This window comes from Bos taurus, chromosome 26 (genome assembly GCF_002263795.3).
Source record: "Bos taurus isolate L1 Dominette 01449 registration number 42190680 breed Hereford chromosome 26, ARS-UCD2.0, whole genome shotgun sequence".
Lineage (NCBI taxonomy): Eukaryota > Metazoa > Chordata > Mammalia > Artiodactyla > Bovidae > Bos > Bos taurus.
Genome location: NC_037353.1, coordinates 11,346,336 through 11,360,865, shown reverse-complemented (window position 1 = coordinate 11,360,865; position 14,530 = coordinate 11,346,336). Strand labels below are relative to the sequence as shown.

At 40.3% G+C, this 14,530-nt stretch overlaps 2 protein-coding genes across 5 annotated transcripts in view; one reads left to right on the top strand and one right to left on the bottom strand.

Moving 5' to 3' along the window:
- The window catches only part of KIF20B (kinesin family member 20B), an 83,974-nt gene extending 74,779 nt beyond the window's left edge, over window positions 1-9,195 (bottom strand). For 2 of the 4 annotated variants that reach the window (XM_005225362.5, XM_005225363.5), the window contains exons 1-2: window positions 9,067-9,195; window positions 2,973-3,120 (exon numbers count right to left, since the gene is read on the bottom strand). In XM_005225362.5, coding sequence (XP_005225419.1) covers window positions 2,973-3,120; window positions 9,067-9,089 — 171 coding nt within the window. In that variant the 5' untranslated portion in view covers window positions 9,090-9,195. Of the gene's footprint in view, window positions 1-2,972; window positions 3,121-9,066 lie in introns of those variants that run through there. The other 2 variants (XM_010819733.4, NM_001105258.2) reach the window with 2 other exon arrangements.
- Window positions 9,196-9,360: 165 nt separating this feature from the next.
- Window positions 9,361-14,530, top strand: part of PANK1 (pantothenate kinase 1) — a 104,431-nt gene continuing 99,261 nt past the window's right edge. The window contains exon 1 of the mRNA XM_005225413.4: window positions 9,361-9,553. The gene's annotated coding sequence lies outside the window, so the exon portion shown is untranslated. The remainder of the gene's footprint in view (window positions 9,554-14,530) is intronic.

Below are 14,530 nucleotides of genomic sequence, written 5' to 3'. Positions count from 1 at the left end.
TGAACAGTGACTGCAGCCATAAAATTAAAAAACGCTTGCTGCTTGGAAGAAAAACTATGACCAACCTGGAAAGCATGTTAAAAAGCAGAGACATTACTTTGCTAACAAAGGTCCATCTAGTCAAATCTATGGTTTTTCCAGTAGTCATGTATGGATGTGAGAGGTGGGGACTATAAAGAAAGTTGAGCACTGAAGAATTGAGGCTTTTGAACTGTGGTGTTGGAGAAGACTCTTGAGAGTCCCTTGGACTGCAAGGAGATCCAACCAGTCATCCTAAAGAAGTGAGTATTCGCTTCAAGGACCGATTGCTGAACCTGAAGCTCCAATACTTTGGCCACCTGATGCAAGGAACTGACTCATTGGAAAAGACCCTGATGCTGGGAAAGACTGAAGACAGGAGAAGGGGACGACAGAGGATGAGATGGTTGGACGGCATCACCAACTCGATGGACATGAATTTGAGTAAGCTCCAGGAGTTGGTGATGTACAGGGAAGCCTGGCATGCTGCAGTTCATGGGGTCGCAAAGAGTCAGACACAACTGAGCAATTTAACTGAACTGAACTGAACATCCTTATAACGGAATATAATTCAGAACTAAAAACAACTGAACTATCAAGCCATGGCAAGACATGGAAGAATCTTAGATGCCTACTGCTAGGTGAAAGACGCCAATCTGAAATGGCTACAGACCATATAATCCCAACTATTAAAATATGATATTCTGAAAAAGGCAAAACATTGGAGATAGTTAAAAGATCAATGTTGGTGGGTGAACAGGTGAAACAGATGAATTTCAGGGTAGTGAAAATACACTCTATAATACCATAATGATGGATACATGTGATTACACATTTGTTCAATAGAATGTGTAACACCATGCATAAACCATAATGTAACTATATTGTAACCAGTCTGAGTGATTATGTGTCAAAGTACATCCATGAATTGTAACAAATGTACCTCTGTGGTGGGAGATGTTAGTAATGAAGGAAGCTATTTGGGGGCAAAGAGAATATAGGAAATCACTGTATCTTCTCTTCATTTTAGCTGTGAATATAAAACTCCTCTAAAAAATGAAGTCTATTTAAAAACAAACCGACTGACCACACCATGGGTTGGTGAGGATGTGGAAGAACTTAACACATTGTTACCGGGAATATAAAATGCTATATCACTTTGGAAAAGTTTGGTAGTTTCTTAAAAATGATCCAGTCATTCCAACCCTAGGTATTCATCCAAGGGGGAGAAAAAAAGGAAACATACATCCATACAAAGATTTGTATACAAAATTTCATAGAAGCTTTGTTTGTAATAGCCAGACACTATAAACACATGTGCCCATCAGCAAGCAAATGCCACTGTGATACAAAAGCAGACCTAGAAGACCTAGAAAATAAGTAAACCAATCAATATTTGAATTTCATATAACTTTCATGTCATGAAATTGGATTTTTCTTCTTCAACCATCTAGAACTGCAAAAACCAGTGACAGCTTGTGAGCAGTACAAAAACAGGCCATCTCTTCCTCTCTTCTTTTATGATTAAATCAGCTAAAGTAAAAGAGCCTGACACATGAAATGGGTATTAAATAATTACTTTTCTTTTATCTATGTTTCCTATACCCCCTCTTCCCCTTCCATCCTTTTTTTTTTCCTACCATTTCATAGCTTTTTTTTTTTTAATTGGGTATTCACATGGTTGGTGTGCATTTTTGCTTTTCAGAGCTCTCATAAAGGTATTTTAGTTAGTCTCTAGATACTGTTGTTGTTTTAATGTTTCATGGGGGAAATGAGGACTTGGAGCATTCTAGTCTGCCTTTTTTGCTAGTGTCAGTTCCTAGACCCCTTACTTACATAACACACACACACACACAAAACAAAGTCACTTTGAGTAGTTTTAAAATCCCAGCAAAACTGAGGACAGAGAAAGTACATGAGGAAGTACAAAGTTCTCATATACTTTCTGTCCCCACACAAGCACAGCTTCCCCCACTATCACCCCACACCAGAGTGCTAACTTTGTTACATGTCATTATAACCCAAAGTACACAGTTTCCATTAATTAGAGTTCAGTCTTTTTTTTTTATAAGAATACAGTTGATTTACAATGTTGTTAGTTTCTACTGTACAGCAAAGTCAATCAGTTATACCTATGCATATATCCACTCCATCTGTCTTTATAAAAGGGGTTAGTACATCTCTAAGGCATCAAAGTTAACAATCTAATCTGTAATAAAGAGAATATAAATACAATGAAAGTACATTTGTAAGAAAAGGTCTATAAACACAGCAAACATAGTAACAGGTAGGGTGGTAGAAACTTCGTTATGTTTATTTCTTAAACACTACTAATTTTTTTTTAATCTGCATGATTTTTTAAACTAACGGCAGTTCCCGGGGGCATAGTGGAATACTTGACATTTTTGAGAGAACCATACCAATACTTGACACATGTTGAAAACCATGAAGTAATTTGGTTTCAACACTGGATCACACTACTTCTTTTGATAAAGTCATATCTTAGTGAAGCTGGATTTCTCAGTGGTTGTTGTGATGAAAAGCAAGTCCAACCCCAAAACAATGAAGAAAAGGAAACGAAGGTGGCAGTGTCTAATCTGATTGCAAAGTTTGAGAAGTTGTGCAGCACCCAAAAGGCACACATAACCCATCAGTAAGTAACCTTTGGTTAGTGAAGAAGGATGTTAAAATTCTTTTTTCATTTAATTTTTTCTCAAATGGCTACTAGGTTAGGCATAAATAGTTATTAACTTGTCTGCACCTACTATTTGGAAAGCAACTGTTCTGTATTTAGGGCACCATGAGAAAATTACTGAGATAAGTCTGTCTTAAACCTACAAGGTTTGGAAAGCTCGTCTTTAGTCGTACCTGTCAAAAAGTGTATGTGTGCATGTGTGCACACGTCCATTAACACTCAATCACGACAATCAACATAATACTTTTCTTGTACTTACCTCAGTGCTTGAAGCAACTAAGGAAAATTCACGAGAGAGGTCAAGCTTAATGCCATCAAAATTTATTTCTGAAGGTCTTGCAAGTGGGTCAGCACTGAAAACATAAGATGGTCTAGACATCCCATCTTGATTTAAATTAGATTCCATTCTGTAAGAATAACAGTAACGTCTTTAGAAAATCTCAATATATCAGCATATAAACCATCCATAGTTTAAAAAGTCTATGAGTCCAGCCCGCTACTTCTTGCCACATAAACTAGATTTTCAAAAGAAACATATTATTGCATCTACTATCTTTCCAAAAGAAAGATATTACTATTCCAACATAATGAGCCATGGAAAAGACAAAAGAACAGATTATTTACAGATTCTGAATCAACTAATATTGGACACTGCCTACCACTACTGTTCATGTGATCCAACCTATAGGTAGGTAGATTCATCCAAAGAGATTTCAAGAGTGAAGATAATCTACAAAGTAAGATAGTATAAAACATTCAATCTGTCTGAAATGCTCTCAGAAGTCAGATAAGAAGGTGTAATAAATATAACCTTGTGCTTAGTTTTTTTAGTGTCTTCTAAAGAATATGAGACTTTGTAATGTTTTATAATTTAGGAGTTAAATTCGGTTATCTGGACAATTACTTTCAACTGAATTCTTCCAAACGATACAAGTAAAAAGTAAAGTACTGGGCATTCCCTGGTGGTTGAGTGGTTAGGGCTCAGCATTTTCACTGCCAGGGCCAAGGTTCAATTCCTGGCTGGGGAAATGAGATTCTGCAAGCCATGAGGCATGACTTAAAAAAAAAAAAGATGTGAATGTATTTAAAACAGTACCTGATATGTCACAGGTGAATGTGGAATAGAATATGGAATACTTTACCAGTAAACTACTACACCCAAAAAAGATGTCCTTTGCATTAGAGGGGACTGGAATGCAAAAGTAGGAAGTCAAGAAATACCTGGAGTAGGGGCTGGTGCACTGGGATGACCCAGAGGGATGGTATGGGGAGGGAAACAGGAGGGGGATTCAGGATGGGGAACACGTGTACACCTGTGGCAGATTCATGTTGATGTATGGCAAAACCAATACAATATTGTAAAGTTAAAAAAAAAAAAAAAAAGAAATATCTGGAGTAAACAGGCAGATTTGACCTTGGAGTACAGAATGAAGCAGAAAGAAGTAGAATTTTGACAAGAGAACGCACTGGTCGTAGCAAACACCCTCTTCCAACAACACAAGATTCTATACATGGACATCATCAGATGGTCAATACTGAAATCAGACTGATTATATTCTTTGCAGCCAAAGATGGAGAAGCTCTATACAGTCAGCAAAAACAAGACTGGGAGCTGACTGTGGCTCAGATCATGAACTCCTTATTGTCAAATTCAGACTTAAATTGAAGAAAGTAGGGAAAACCACTAGACCATTCAGTTATGACCTAAATCAAATCCCTTACAATTATACAGTGCAAGTGACAAATAGATTCGAGGGATTAGATCCGACAGAGTGCCTGAAGAACTGTAGACAGAGGTTTGTGACACTGTACAGGAGACAGGGATCAAGATCAACCCCAAGAAAAAGAAATGCAAAAGGCCAAAACGGTTGTCTGAGAAGGCTGAGTAAAGAAGAGAAGCGAAAGGCAAAGGAGAAAAGGAAAGATATTATCCATTTGAATGCAGAGTTCCAAAGAACAGCAAGGAGAGATAAGAAAGCCTTCCTCAGCAATCAATGCAAAGAAACAGAGGAACATAATAGAATGGAAAGATTAGAGATCTCTTCAAGAAAATTAGAGATACCAAGGGTACATTTCATGCAAAGATGGGCACAATAAAGGAGAGAAATGGTATGGACCTAACAGAAGCAGAAGATATTAAGAAGAGGTGGCAAGAATACACAGAAGAACTATACAAAAAAGATCTTCACGGCCCAGATAATCACGATAGTATGATCACTCACCTAGAGGCAGACATCCTGGAATGCCAAGTCAAGTGGGCCTTGGAAACATCACTATGAACAAAGCTAGTGGAGGTGATGGAATTCCAGTTGAGCTATTTCAAATCCTGAAAGATGATGCTGTGAAAGTGCTGCACTCGATATACCAGCAAATTTGGAAAACTCAGCAGTGGCCACAGGACTGGAAAAGGTCAGTTTTCATTCCAATCCCAAAGAAAGGCAATGCCAAAGAATGCTCAAACTACTGCACAATTGCACTCATCTCACACGCTAGTAAAGTAATGCTCAAAATTCTCCAAGCCAGGCTTCAACAGTACATGAACTGAGAAATTCCAGATGTTCAGGCTGGTTTTAGAAAAGGGAGAGGAACCAGAGATCAAATTGCTTTTGCTGGATCATCAAAAAAGCAAGAGCATTCCAGAAAAACATCTACTTCTGTATTACTGACTATGCCAAAGCCTTTGACTATGTGGATCACAACAAACTGTGGAAAATCCTGAAAGAGATGGGAATACCAGACCACCTGACCTGCCTCTTGAGAAATCTGTATGCAGGTCAGGAAGCAATAGTTAGAACTGGACATGGAACATTCTGGTTCCAAATCAGGAAAGGAGTACATCAAAGCTGTATATTGGCACCCTGCTTATTTAACTTATATGCAGAGTACATCATGAGAAATGCTGGGCTAGATGAAGCACAAGCTGGAATCAAGATTGCCGGGAGAAATAGAAATAACCTCAGATATGCAGATGACACCACCCTTATGTCAGAAAGCGAAAAAGAACTAAAAAGCCTCTTGATGAAAGTGAAAGAGGAGAGTGAAAAAGTTGGCTTAAAACTCAACATTCAAAAACTAAGATCATGGCATCTGGTCCCATCACTTCATGGCAAATAGATGGGGAAACAATGGAAACAGAGGCTGACTTTATTTTTTGGGCTCCAAAATAACTGCAGATGGTGACTGCAGCCATGAAATTAAAAGACGCTTGCTCCTTGGAAGAAACCTAGACAGCATATTAAAAGGCAGACATTACTTTGCTGACAAAGGTCTGTCTAGTCAAAGCTCTGGTTTTCGTAGTAGTTGTGTACGGATGTGAGAGTTAGACTATAAAGAAAGCTGAGCGCCAAAGAATTGATGCTTCTGAACTGTGGTGTTGGAGAAGACTCTTGAGAGTCCCTTGGACTGCAAGGAGATCAAACCAGTCCATCCTAAAGGAGATCAGTCCTGAATATTCATTGGAAGGACGGATGCTGAAGCTCTAAAACTTTGGCCACCTGATGCAAAGAACTAGCTCATTTGAAAAGACCCTGATGCTGGGAAAGATTGAAGGCAGGAGGAGAAGGGGACAACAGAGGATGAGATGGTTGGATGGCATCATTGACTCAATGCACATGAGTCTGAGTAAACTCCAGGAGTTGGCAATGGACCGGGAGGCCTGGCGTGCTACAGTTCATGGGGTCGCAGAGTCGGACACGACTGAAGGGCTGAACTGAATTGAAACTACTACAACTAAATTAAGCATCTCGCTAAATTTAAAGACAAATGTAGAGGTAAGTTTCACTGATAAAATATTAACATTCAAATATTTACTGAGAATCCACTAGGTGCACAATATTAGGGAGAAATGGAGAGAGCACCATATTCTTTGAATATTATGATATACTCAGAACAGTCACTGCCAATAGGGTTCCTGGCTCAAGAAGGTACTTGTAACGGGCATCCACAGGCATTAAGTAAATGAGCCAAAGATGGTCCCCATATACTGGCCCTGAATTGTTTACTTCTTCACAGCAGGCTGGCAACGTTAGTTCAAAAAACCAATGAGGTGTCAAACTCAAATTTTTATACATCTGTTTGCTTTATACATAGCCAAAATAATCTTAGTTTTAGCCATTTAGAGCCTATCTGGTTTGCACATTCCATGAAACTGCACTCAACCATTCGCTAGCCACAGACAAAATCCAAGACAATAAAGACCCCAAGCCACTGCTGCCCTTTGAAGTTCTCAGATATGCGGACTCCCTACTGTGCTAGGACACTTATACTGAGCTCCCTCTGCTATCATTCCCACTTCTCTCCAATTCCTTACCCTCCCCTTCTAGGTGGTAGCCCTTCACTCTAGTCTCCGAGAAGTCTCACGATTTGGGCAGCTTTCCAAGCATGCAGTCCTGTCCAAGTGCTAACCTGGTAAAGACCCTTGTGTGTTACTGCCACCTTGTGGTATCTTTTTCCTTGATCAGCGTTGAAACCCCCAAACTCAATACAAAGCTGTTTCTCTTTTTTCCTAAACTTCAAAGATTTAAAGAAACTATACAATTACCTTCAACAAAACCCAGCAAACTACATCAACCAACCATACAATTAAGCACGTTTAATCTTTATTGCTTTTTGCTTTCATTGTATCAGTGATGTAATCAAAATGAGAAAAGTATTTAAATGTAGTTTGATAGAATATTTCAAATATTTAATTTATGGGTGAAAATTAGAAAGAAAACGTATCTGATAGAATAAAAACCACTGATGTAGAACACAGAGGAAAAGTTTACAAAAACATGAACGTAATGGCTTGACATTTCATAACTCAAGTTTCATGGAAATGCCCAGGAAACTGGAAAGTAACCTTCATTCTTGGCCTTCAATTAATTTTTGGCTTAAAAAAATGTTGACACATCTTTTATGAAATTACTAAGTTAAAAAAAAATATTGTACCTCCTTAAAAAAAAAATGTTACAGTTGTTTGTGCTTGCTTCTATGTTCAGTTTTCATGAATAAACTGCCCCTTAACAATCATAAAATTGAGAGATACATTGTCACTTCCTGTACTTGTAGTTAACTTCTATGGATGTGTGGCCTCCCTAATTAGACTAGAAATGAGAGCAAGGACCTTATCTTATACTACTCTGTACCCCTACAACAAATTCAGAGATTTAGGCAGTGATAAAGACTCCTTGTATAGTGGGTTAAGTGGGTTAAATAATAAATAAAATTCTCTATGCGCAAAATTTTTTTTGGTCCTATATTATCTCTAGCCAACAGCAAGGTTCAAGACCTCATTGCGGAAGGCTGTTCCCAAGTCTGAGAAATGGTATCCTTTTTCGTCTCTCCAATGAGATTTCATGATTGAAGACTGATTACTAACTGAGGTTGCCGCATGTCATCCACAAAATACAGTCAAAAAAAGTCTTTACAATTAACTTATGAGTCTTTTACATTATTTTGCAACCTGAAGTCTCAGGTCTTGGACATTTAATAAAATGTACACAGTTAAGGCTGTTTCCGGGTAATGCTACCTTGTTTTAAGAACGGATTCAAACCTGAATTTGATCAGCTTGGGGATTAAAAACAAACTAACCCATAAGGCTCGACCTTCTGTCAATTAGCCCTCCAGTAAGGAATATTAGAGAGCGACATTAAGCAGGAATTACTGAACCAAAAAGTATAATGAGATGGGGGAAACCTTCCAAACCGGGGGTGAGGGTGGGTGGGTGGAGATGACTGCAGTCATCACACACGCCACACACCCCCCCCTTTCGCTCCGCACTGCAAAGACCAAGAAGGGAGCGCCCCGGCACCGGCGGTAGCAGTCTGGAAATAACTGCACAGACATCGAGCCCCCGACTGCCCTAAAAACAGACCAAGCCACTTGCCGAGCAAAATGCTCACCTTGGGGATACAGGACACCAGATTTGGCAAAGGAGGCCTGATCCTCAAAGCAGCAGTAACAATAATAAAAATACTAAGGCTTGCAAATACATAGTGCTTACTATACCAATGGCACTGTTTCTAACAGTTTTACACATTATCCTTATCTTCGTAAGAGGCGGAAGAGGTAAGTTCTATAATTAAGCCCTTTTAACAGATGAAGAAACTGAGGCCCAGAGATACTGAAGACTTTGCCTTGCCTCAGAGTTAATAAGCGGCGATTGTTGTTGTTGTTCAGTCGCTCGGTTGTGTCCGACTCTTTGCAACCCCATGGACTGAAACGGCAGAGACCAGATTTAAACCCTAACTCTAGTAAAATGGTTCAGCCCTCCACAGAGCACCCGGAGCCCCACGTATCGACAGTAACCTGAGGGGCGTCTTGAGCCCGGTCGGAAGGTACTCACACCGTCTGAGACCTTTCTTCACCTCACCTGGTATGTACGGAGTCCCCCATTTCCTTCCTCGGGCCCTCACCTGCAAACGTTAACCTGCCAGCCCCACCCGCGACCAGCACTGAGTTATTGCCCTTTTCAAATTCAAACAATGGCGGCCAGGGTCCCGCATTGAACGCTGGGAGTGGGCGGAGCTTCCGGAAAGACGCGTTGGAGCGCCGCGGTCTCTCTCTGTGGATTTTTCTTCCGCTCCCGGGAGAAGCTTTCAAATTTGGGGGCGGGTCTCGGTATGCCGAGCGACCAATGGGCGGAAGCAGACTGGAGAGCGGCTAGTGGGCGGAGCTTCCCGCGGGTATCCGCGTGCCAAGCCGGGTAGGATGCTGCTTCCTGGCTGCGGTGGGTGCCACCCTCTCTTGGCAGCGTTGCGGATCTCGGATTCCAATCTGGAGACAATAAAGACGTAGCGGAGGCCCCGAAGTGAGGCCGCTGCCACTCCACTTAACTCCGCGACTCCCTTAGGGACCAGGTGAGAAATGGCAGGCCTTTTCACTGTGGACCGGGACAGGCTCTGCTTCTAAAGAGTAACTTAGAATGAGCGCTGCCCGCACCCAGAAGGTCACTTCACTTCCTTCGCTTCATGATCCTACCTGTTGTCCATAGGCGCCCTCATGGACAAGGTACATTTTTCTCAGAAAAGATTTTCAAAAGCATTCTTCACTCTTTGTGGGTTTGTTTGCTAGTTTTTGCCATTCTGAAAATATAAAGCAGCTACCTATCTTGCATGCACAGGTAAGGTCTTTGCAGTGCTCAAATGTAAGTGCCAGTACATCGTCTCTGATTATCTTAAAGTGATCCTTTTCTTTTGGTGCAGTGTTATTACAGTCATATGACAAATATTTACTACTTGGGCCATCTCTGCGTGCTGTGCTTCATTTTAAAGAAAAGTAACTGCTAACGTTAACTGAGCATTTACCTTGTGCCAGCCGTGGTCCTAAGCACTTTAAAACTGGTTATGGTACTGATCTGGAGAACAACCCTATGAGGTGGATACTGTTAATATGCACTTTTTATAGATTTTAAACTGTTATTATGCCATTTTTATAGATTTTTAGGAAACTGAGTTCAAGATTAAATAATTTGCTCAAAGGCATACAGCTATTAATGGTGGAACTAGGAATTTAAACTCAGCTGGATGACTTCAAGACCTGCCCTCTCACATGTGATCTTATTTTCCACTGTTTTATTTGGTTAGCAGCATTTGTAACATAGTAACTGTTTTGTTGAGCTTATTGTCTTTCTTTTTCTTTTTCTACATTTATGTTTCCCATAACCTACCCCGCTTCCCTTTCTAACTTCCCACTGTCTCATTCCGTTTGCTTTCTTTCCCCACAAAATCATATTTGTGGTGAGCCAGTTTGGAGTAAAGAAGGGATGCAAGGCCAGGAGTAAAAATGAGCAGAGAAAGTAGATGTGAAAGGGAAGAAAGCAGAGATGATCAAATAAAACTGTAATTTACTGTTTGGGCTGGAACTTAAGTCTTTAGGGGCCTCTGTGTCAAACTCTTCATTACCCCTTCAGGCAAGTCTACCCAAAAATCTACGCTTCCAGTCTTTACCTCATAATGCCTGTATTGCTTTTTACTAGCTGTTACTGATTCCAACTCTTGGGCCCTCCAGGTGCTACATTTATTTATTGTTCAACAAATATTTATTGAAAACCTGCTAAGTACCACACACTAGACTAGGCCGTACTGAGACAGTGGAGGAGAGCTACCAAAACAGACCCTAACCCTCCAGGAGCTTTGTTGTTCAGTCATGTCTGACTGTTTGCAACCCAATGAACTACAGCATGCCAGGCTTCCCTGCCCATCACTGTCTCCAGGAGTTTGCTCAGACTCATGTCCACTGAGTCGGTGATGCCATCCAACCATCTCATCCTCTGTTGTTCCCTTCTCTTGTCCTCAGTCTTTCCCAGCGTTAGGGTCTTTTCCAGTGAGTTGGCTCTTCACATCAGGTGGCCAAAGTATTGGAGCTTCAGCTTTAGCATCAGTCCTTCCAATGAAAACTCATTGTTGATTTCCTTCAGGATTGACTGGTTGGATCTCCTTGCTGCCCAAGGGACTCTCAAGAGTCTTCTCCAGCATCACAGTTTGAAAGGATCAGTTCTTCAATGCTCAGCCTTCTTTATGGTCCAACTCTCACATCTGTCCATGACTGCTTGAAAAACCATAACTTTATACGGACTTTTGTCAACAGAGTGGTGTCCCTGCTTCTTAGTATGCTGTCTAGATTTGTCATAGCTTTTCTTCCAAGGAGCAAGTATCTTTTAATTTTGTGGCTGCAGTCACCACCTGCAGTGATTTTGGAGCCCAAGAAAATAAAAGTCTGTCACTGTTATATTCCAATAATTGACAAAAAATTGCAAAGACAAATAATTGAGAAATTACAACTGTACTGAGTGTTTTGAAGAAAATGTTTAGAGCATTTCTAAAGACAATGTCACTGGAACCTGAGCAAGTAGTGTTTGATCTGGATTTCCAAGGGTTATTAGATGTCAAATAAGTTTAAAAAAAAGAGAGGAGTAAGCACCCAGGTATAGGGGCAGGATAAATACAAGAACCAGTGGATTTTCTGCCTTATTTTATTCTCGCTCCCAGAAGTATTCCTCACAGTTTGTTTCATCCACACAGTTAAATGTTTCAGCCTTGAAACATTCTTCATTTGGCTTCTGGGCCAGCAAAAGGTCACCCTCTCCTTGTTTACTGTTAATCTCTGCCTTGGCATATTCAATATGGGATCGTGATTTTTCATTGCAAAACGTGAAGCCTCTCCTCCCTAATCTGTGCCTCAGTAAATGACACTACCACACATCTACCTAGTTATTCATGAGGAGGAATCATCTCTGAGCTCTCCTTTTCCCTCACCACTCTCATCCAGTTCATAAACAAATGTATCTGTTGCACTTTTTTGTTAGAAGTGAAATAAAATGCTCCCCTCCCTTTTCATTGCCCAGACCCCTACAGCCTCCAGCTGGTCGCCTGCTTCACATCGTGTTCTCCATTATTTATAGGGCAGCAAAACCAGCTTCAGGTGGGAATGATCATGTCAACCTCTGGCTTAAAGCACTTCAATGATGTTTTAGAATAAAATGATATTTGTATTGTTCAGTGAAGAAAAAAGATGCAAAAGTATATAAAAACTGTACTGTTATGTAAGCAAAAAGAAGAAATCAGAGTTTACATACATATATATTCCACACACATTTTTGGTATATTTTTGAAGATAGAAATACAAAAACTATAAAACAGAAAATTAGTTGTAAATGGTTATCTATAGGGGATGAGAATGTGACTTCTGTAACTTTTTAAAAAAAACAGAGTTTGCCTTTTCAAAAAATTAAATCTAAAAATAAAAGCAAGCCCTAAAATTTAATGCAAAGAAAGAGATGAATTTACCTGTATATCAAATTGTCAGCATAGCTACACAGAGATAAAGAGCTTGTTCAGTTAACTTGGGCACAGTATACTATGTTCAGGAGTTAGGAGTTGTGGGATATGATGAAGAGCAAAAAGAAATGCAAAAAAATTAATAACTTGGCTTAGTAGGCTTGATGTTGAAACGGGTATTGGTATAATTTTGAAACTATTATGCATGTGTTATAGGAAAAAGCAAATCAGTAAATATATTCATGTTTGGTTCTAGGGTTCTCACTGTGGGAGAAGGGAAATAAATATAATAGAAAGTAAAGAAGAATCCCATGAAGTTGGATTTGAATTGGTAGTAGAATGACCTGGGTTGTTTGGGTTTTATTATCTTTTTTTTATCTTAATTGGGTCCACTGAGAGGGCCTGGAGGCATAGAAGCCCTGGCACCCCAGTAACAATGAACACCCCAGGACCAAGCCACCCAAATGGTTTCTAAATACCATTTATCCCTAAAAGAAAACAGTGCCTCTTGGAGAGAAGACTGCTTCCAGGTCTGGGGCAAGAAAATTATAAAGTGAGCCTAGAACATTCTTGTCAGAAAAAGCAAAGAAGTCTTCAGAATGAATGAAGTCATTTAACAAAGGACACTGGATCTGGCATAAAGGGTTTTACACTGACCATGTTTGGCACAAATTGTGCATCAAAAGAATAATGATGGTAATAGTTTAATAACACATTTAATGTTTTAAGTCCTCTTTGTAGGAGGATGGATGAGGGAGAAAAGGACTAAAAATGGAAAGCTATTCTTTACACGAGAATGCCAGTTAATGCAAAAAGAATAGTAAACTGTCCCCACTTTGCAACTCCCAATGTAAAAATTGACATCCCTGTTAAGTCACTTCAGTCATGTCAAACTCTTTGGGACTCTGTAGACTGTAGCCTGCCAGACTCCTCTATCCATGGGATTCTCCAGGCAAGAACCCTGGAGTGGGTTTTCATGCCCTCCTCCAGGGGATCTTCCTGACCCAGCAATTGAGCCCTCGTCTCTTATGTCTCCTGCTTTGGCAGGCAGGTTCCTTAACCACTAGTGCCACCTGGGAAGCCCCAAAATCAACATAGATAAAGCTTATCAGTGAATGCTAAAACAATGGATTGTGTGTGTGTGTGTGGTCACTCAAGACCGACTCTTTGTGACCCCTTGGACTGGGGCCCACCAGGCTCCTCTCTCCATGGCACTTTCCAGGCAAAAATACTGGAGTGGATTGCTAGTTTCTACTCCAGGGGATCTTCCCAACCCAGGGATCGAACCTGCATCTCCTGCATTGGCAGGCAGATTCCTGCCAGTGCATCACCCGGGAAGCCTGACAGAAATGTTTAACCTGAATCTAATCGTGAGGACCATTTTACAGGTCAACAGACCTAGAAATGTCAGTGTTAGGGAAAGAGAGAGTCAAAAGGCAGGTGCTTGTTGCTAAATGAAATTCATGAATCTTCATTGGTTATAGATTTTTTAAAAAGTAACTGCAAAAAGAAAAACATATTGTGGACAATTGTGGATATTTAAATATGGATTACACGTAGATTATACTGAGTCAGTATTAATTTGGGGGCATGTGATAATTTGTAACCATGTAGAAGCATGTCTTTATTTTGGAAAGATGTTTGTTTCAGTATTTAGCAGCAAAGTGTATCAGTGTCTGCAACTACTTACCTTCAGAAGATTTGAGGGGGAAAAAAGAATATTAGGGAGAACAAAAGAAGAGAGAACAAAGAAAATAGAACCAAAACAGTTATGTGACAAACAGTTCATAGTTTTTTTTTTTTTTTGGCCACACTGCCCTGCATGTGGGATCGTAGCTCCCTGACCAGGGATCGAACCCACACCCCCTCTACATTGGAGGGTAGAGTCTTAACCCACACCCCCTTTACTGGAAGACAGAATCTTAACCACTGGACTACCAGAAGTCCCCCAAATTCCTAATTCTTATGATGACCTACTAGGCCCTACAGGATCAAGTACCAGTCAATCTTACTCCCTACTTTCTTACCTCTGTACCATGAGTTCTACTCTGGGTACCT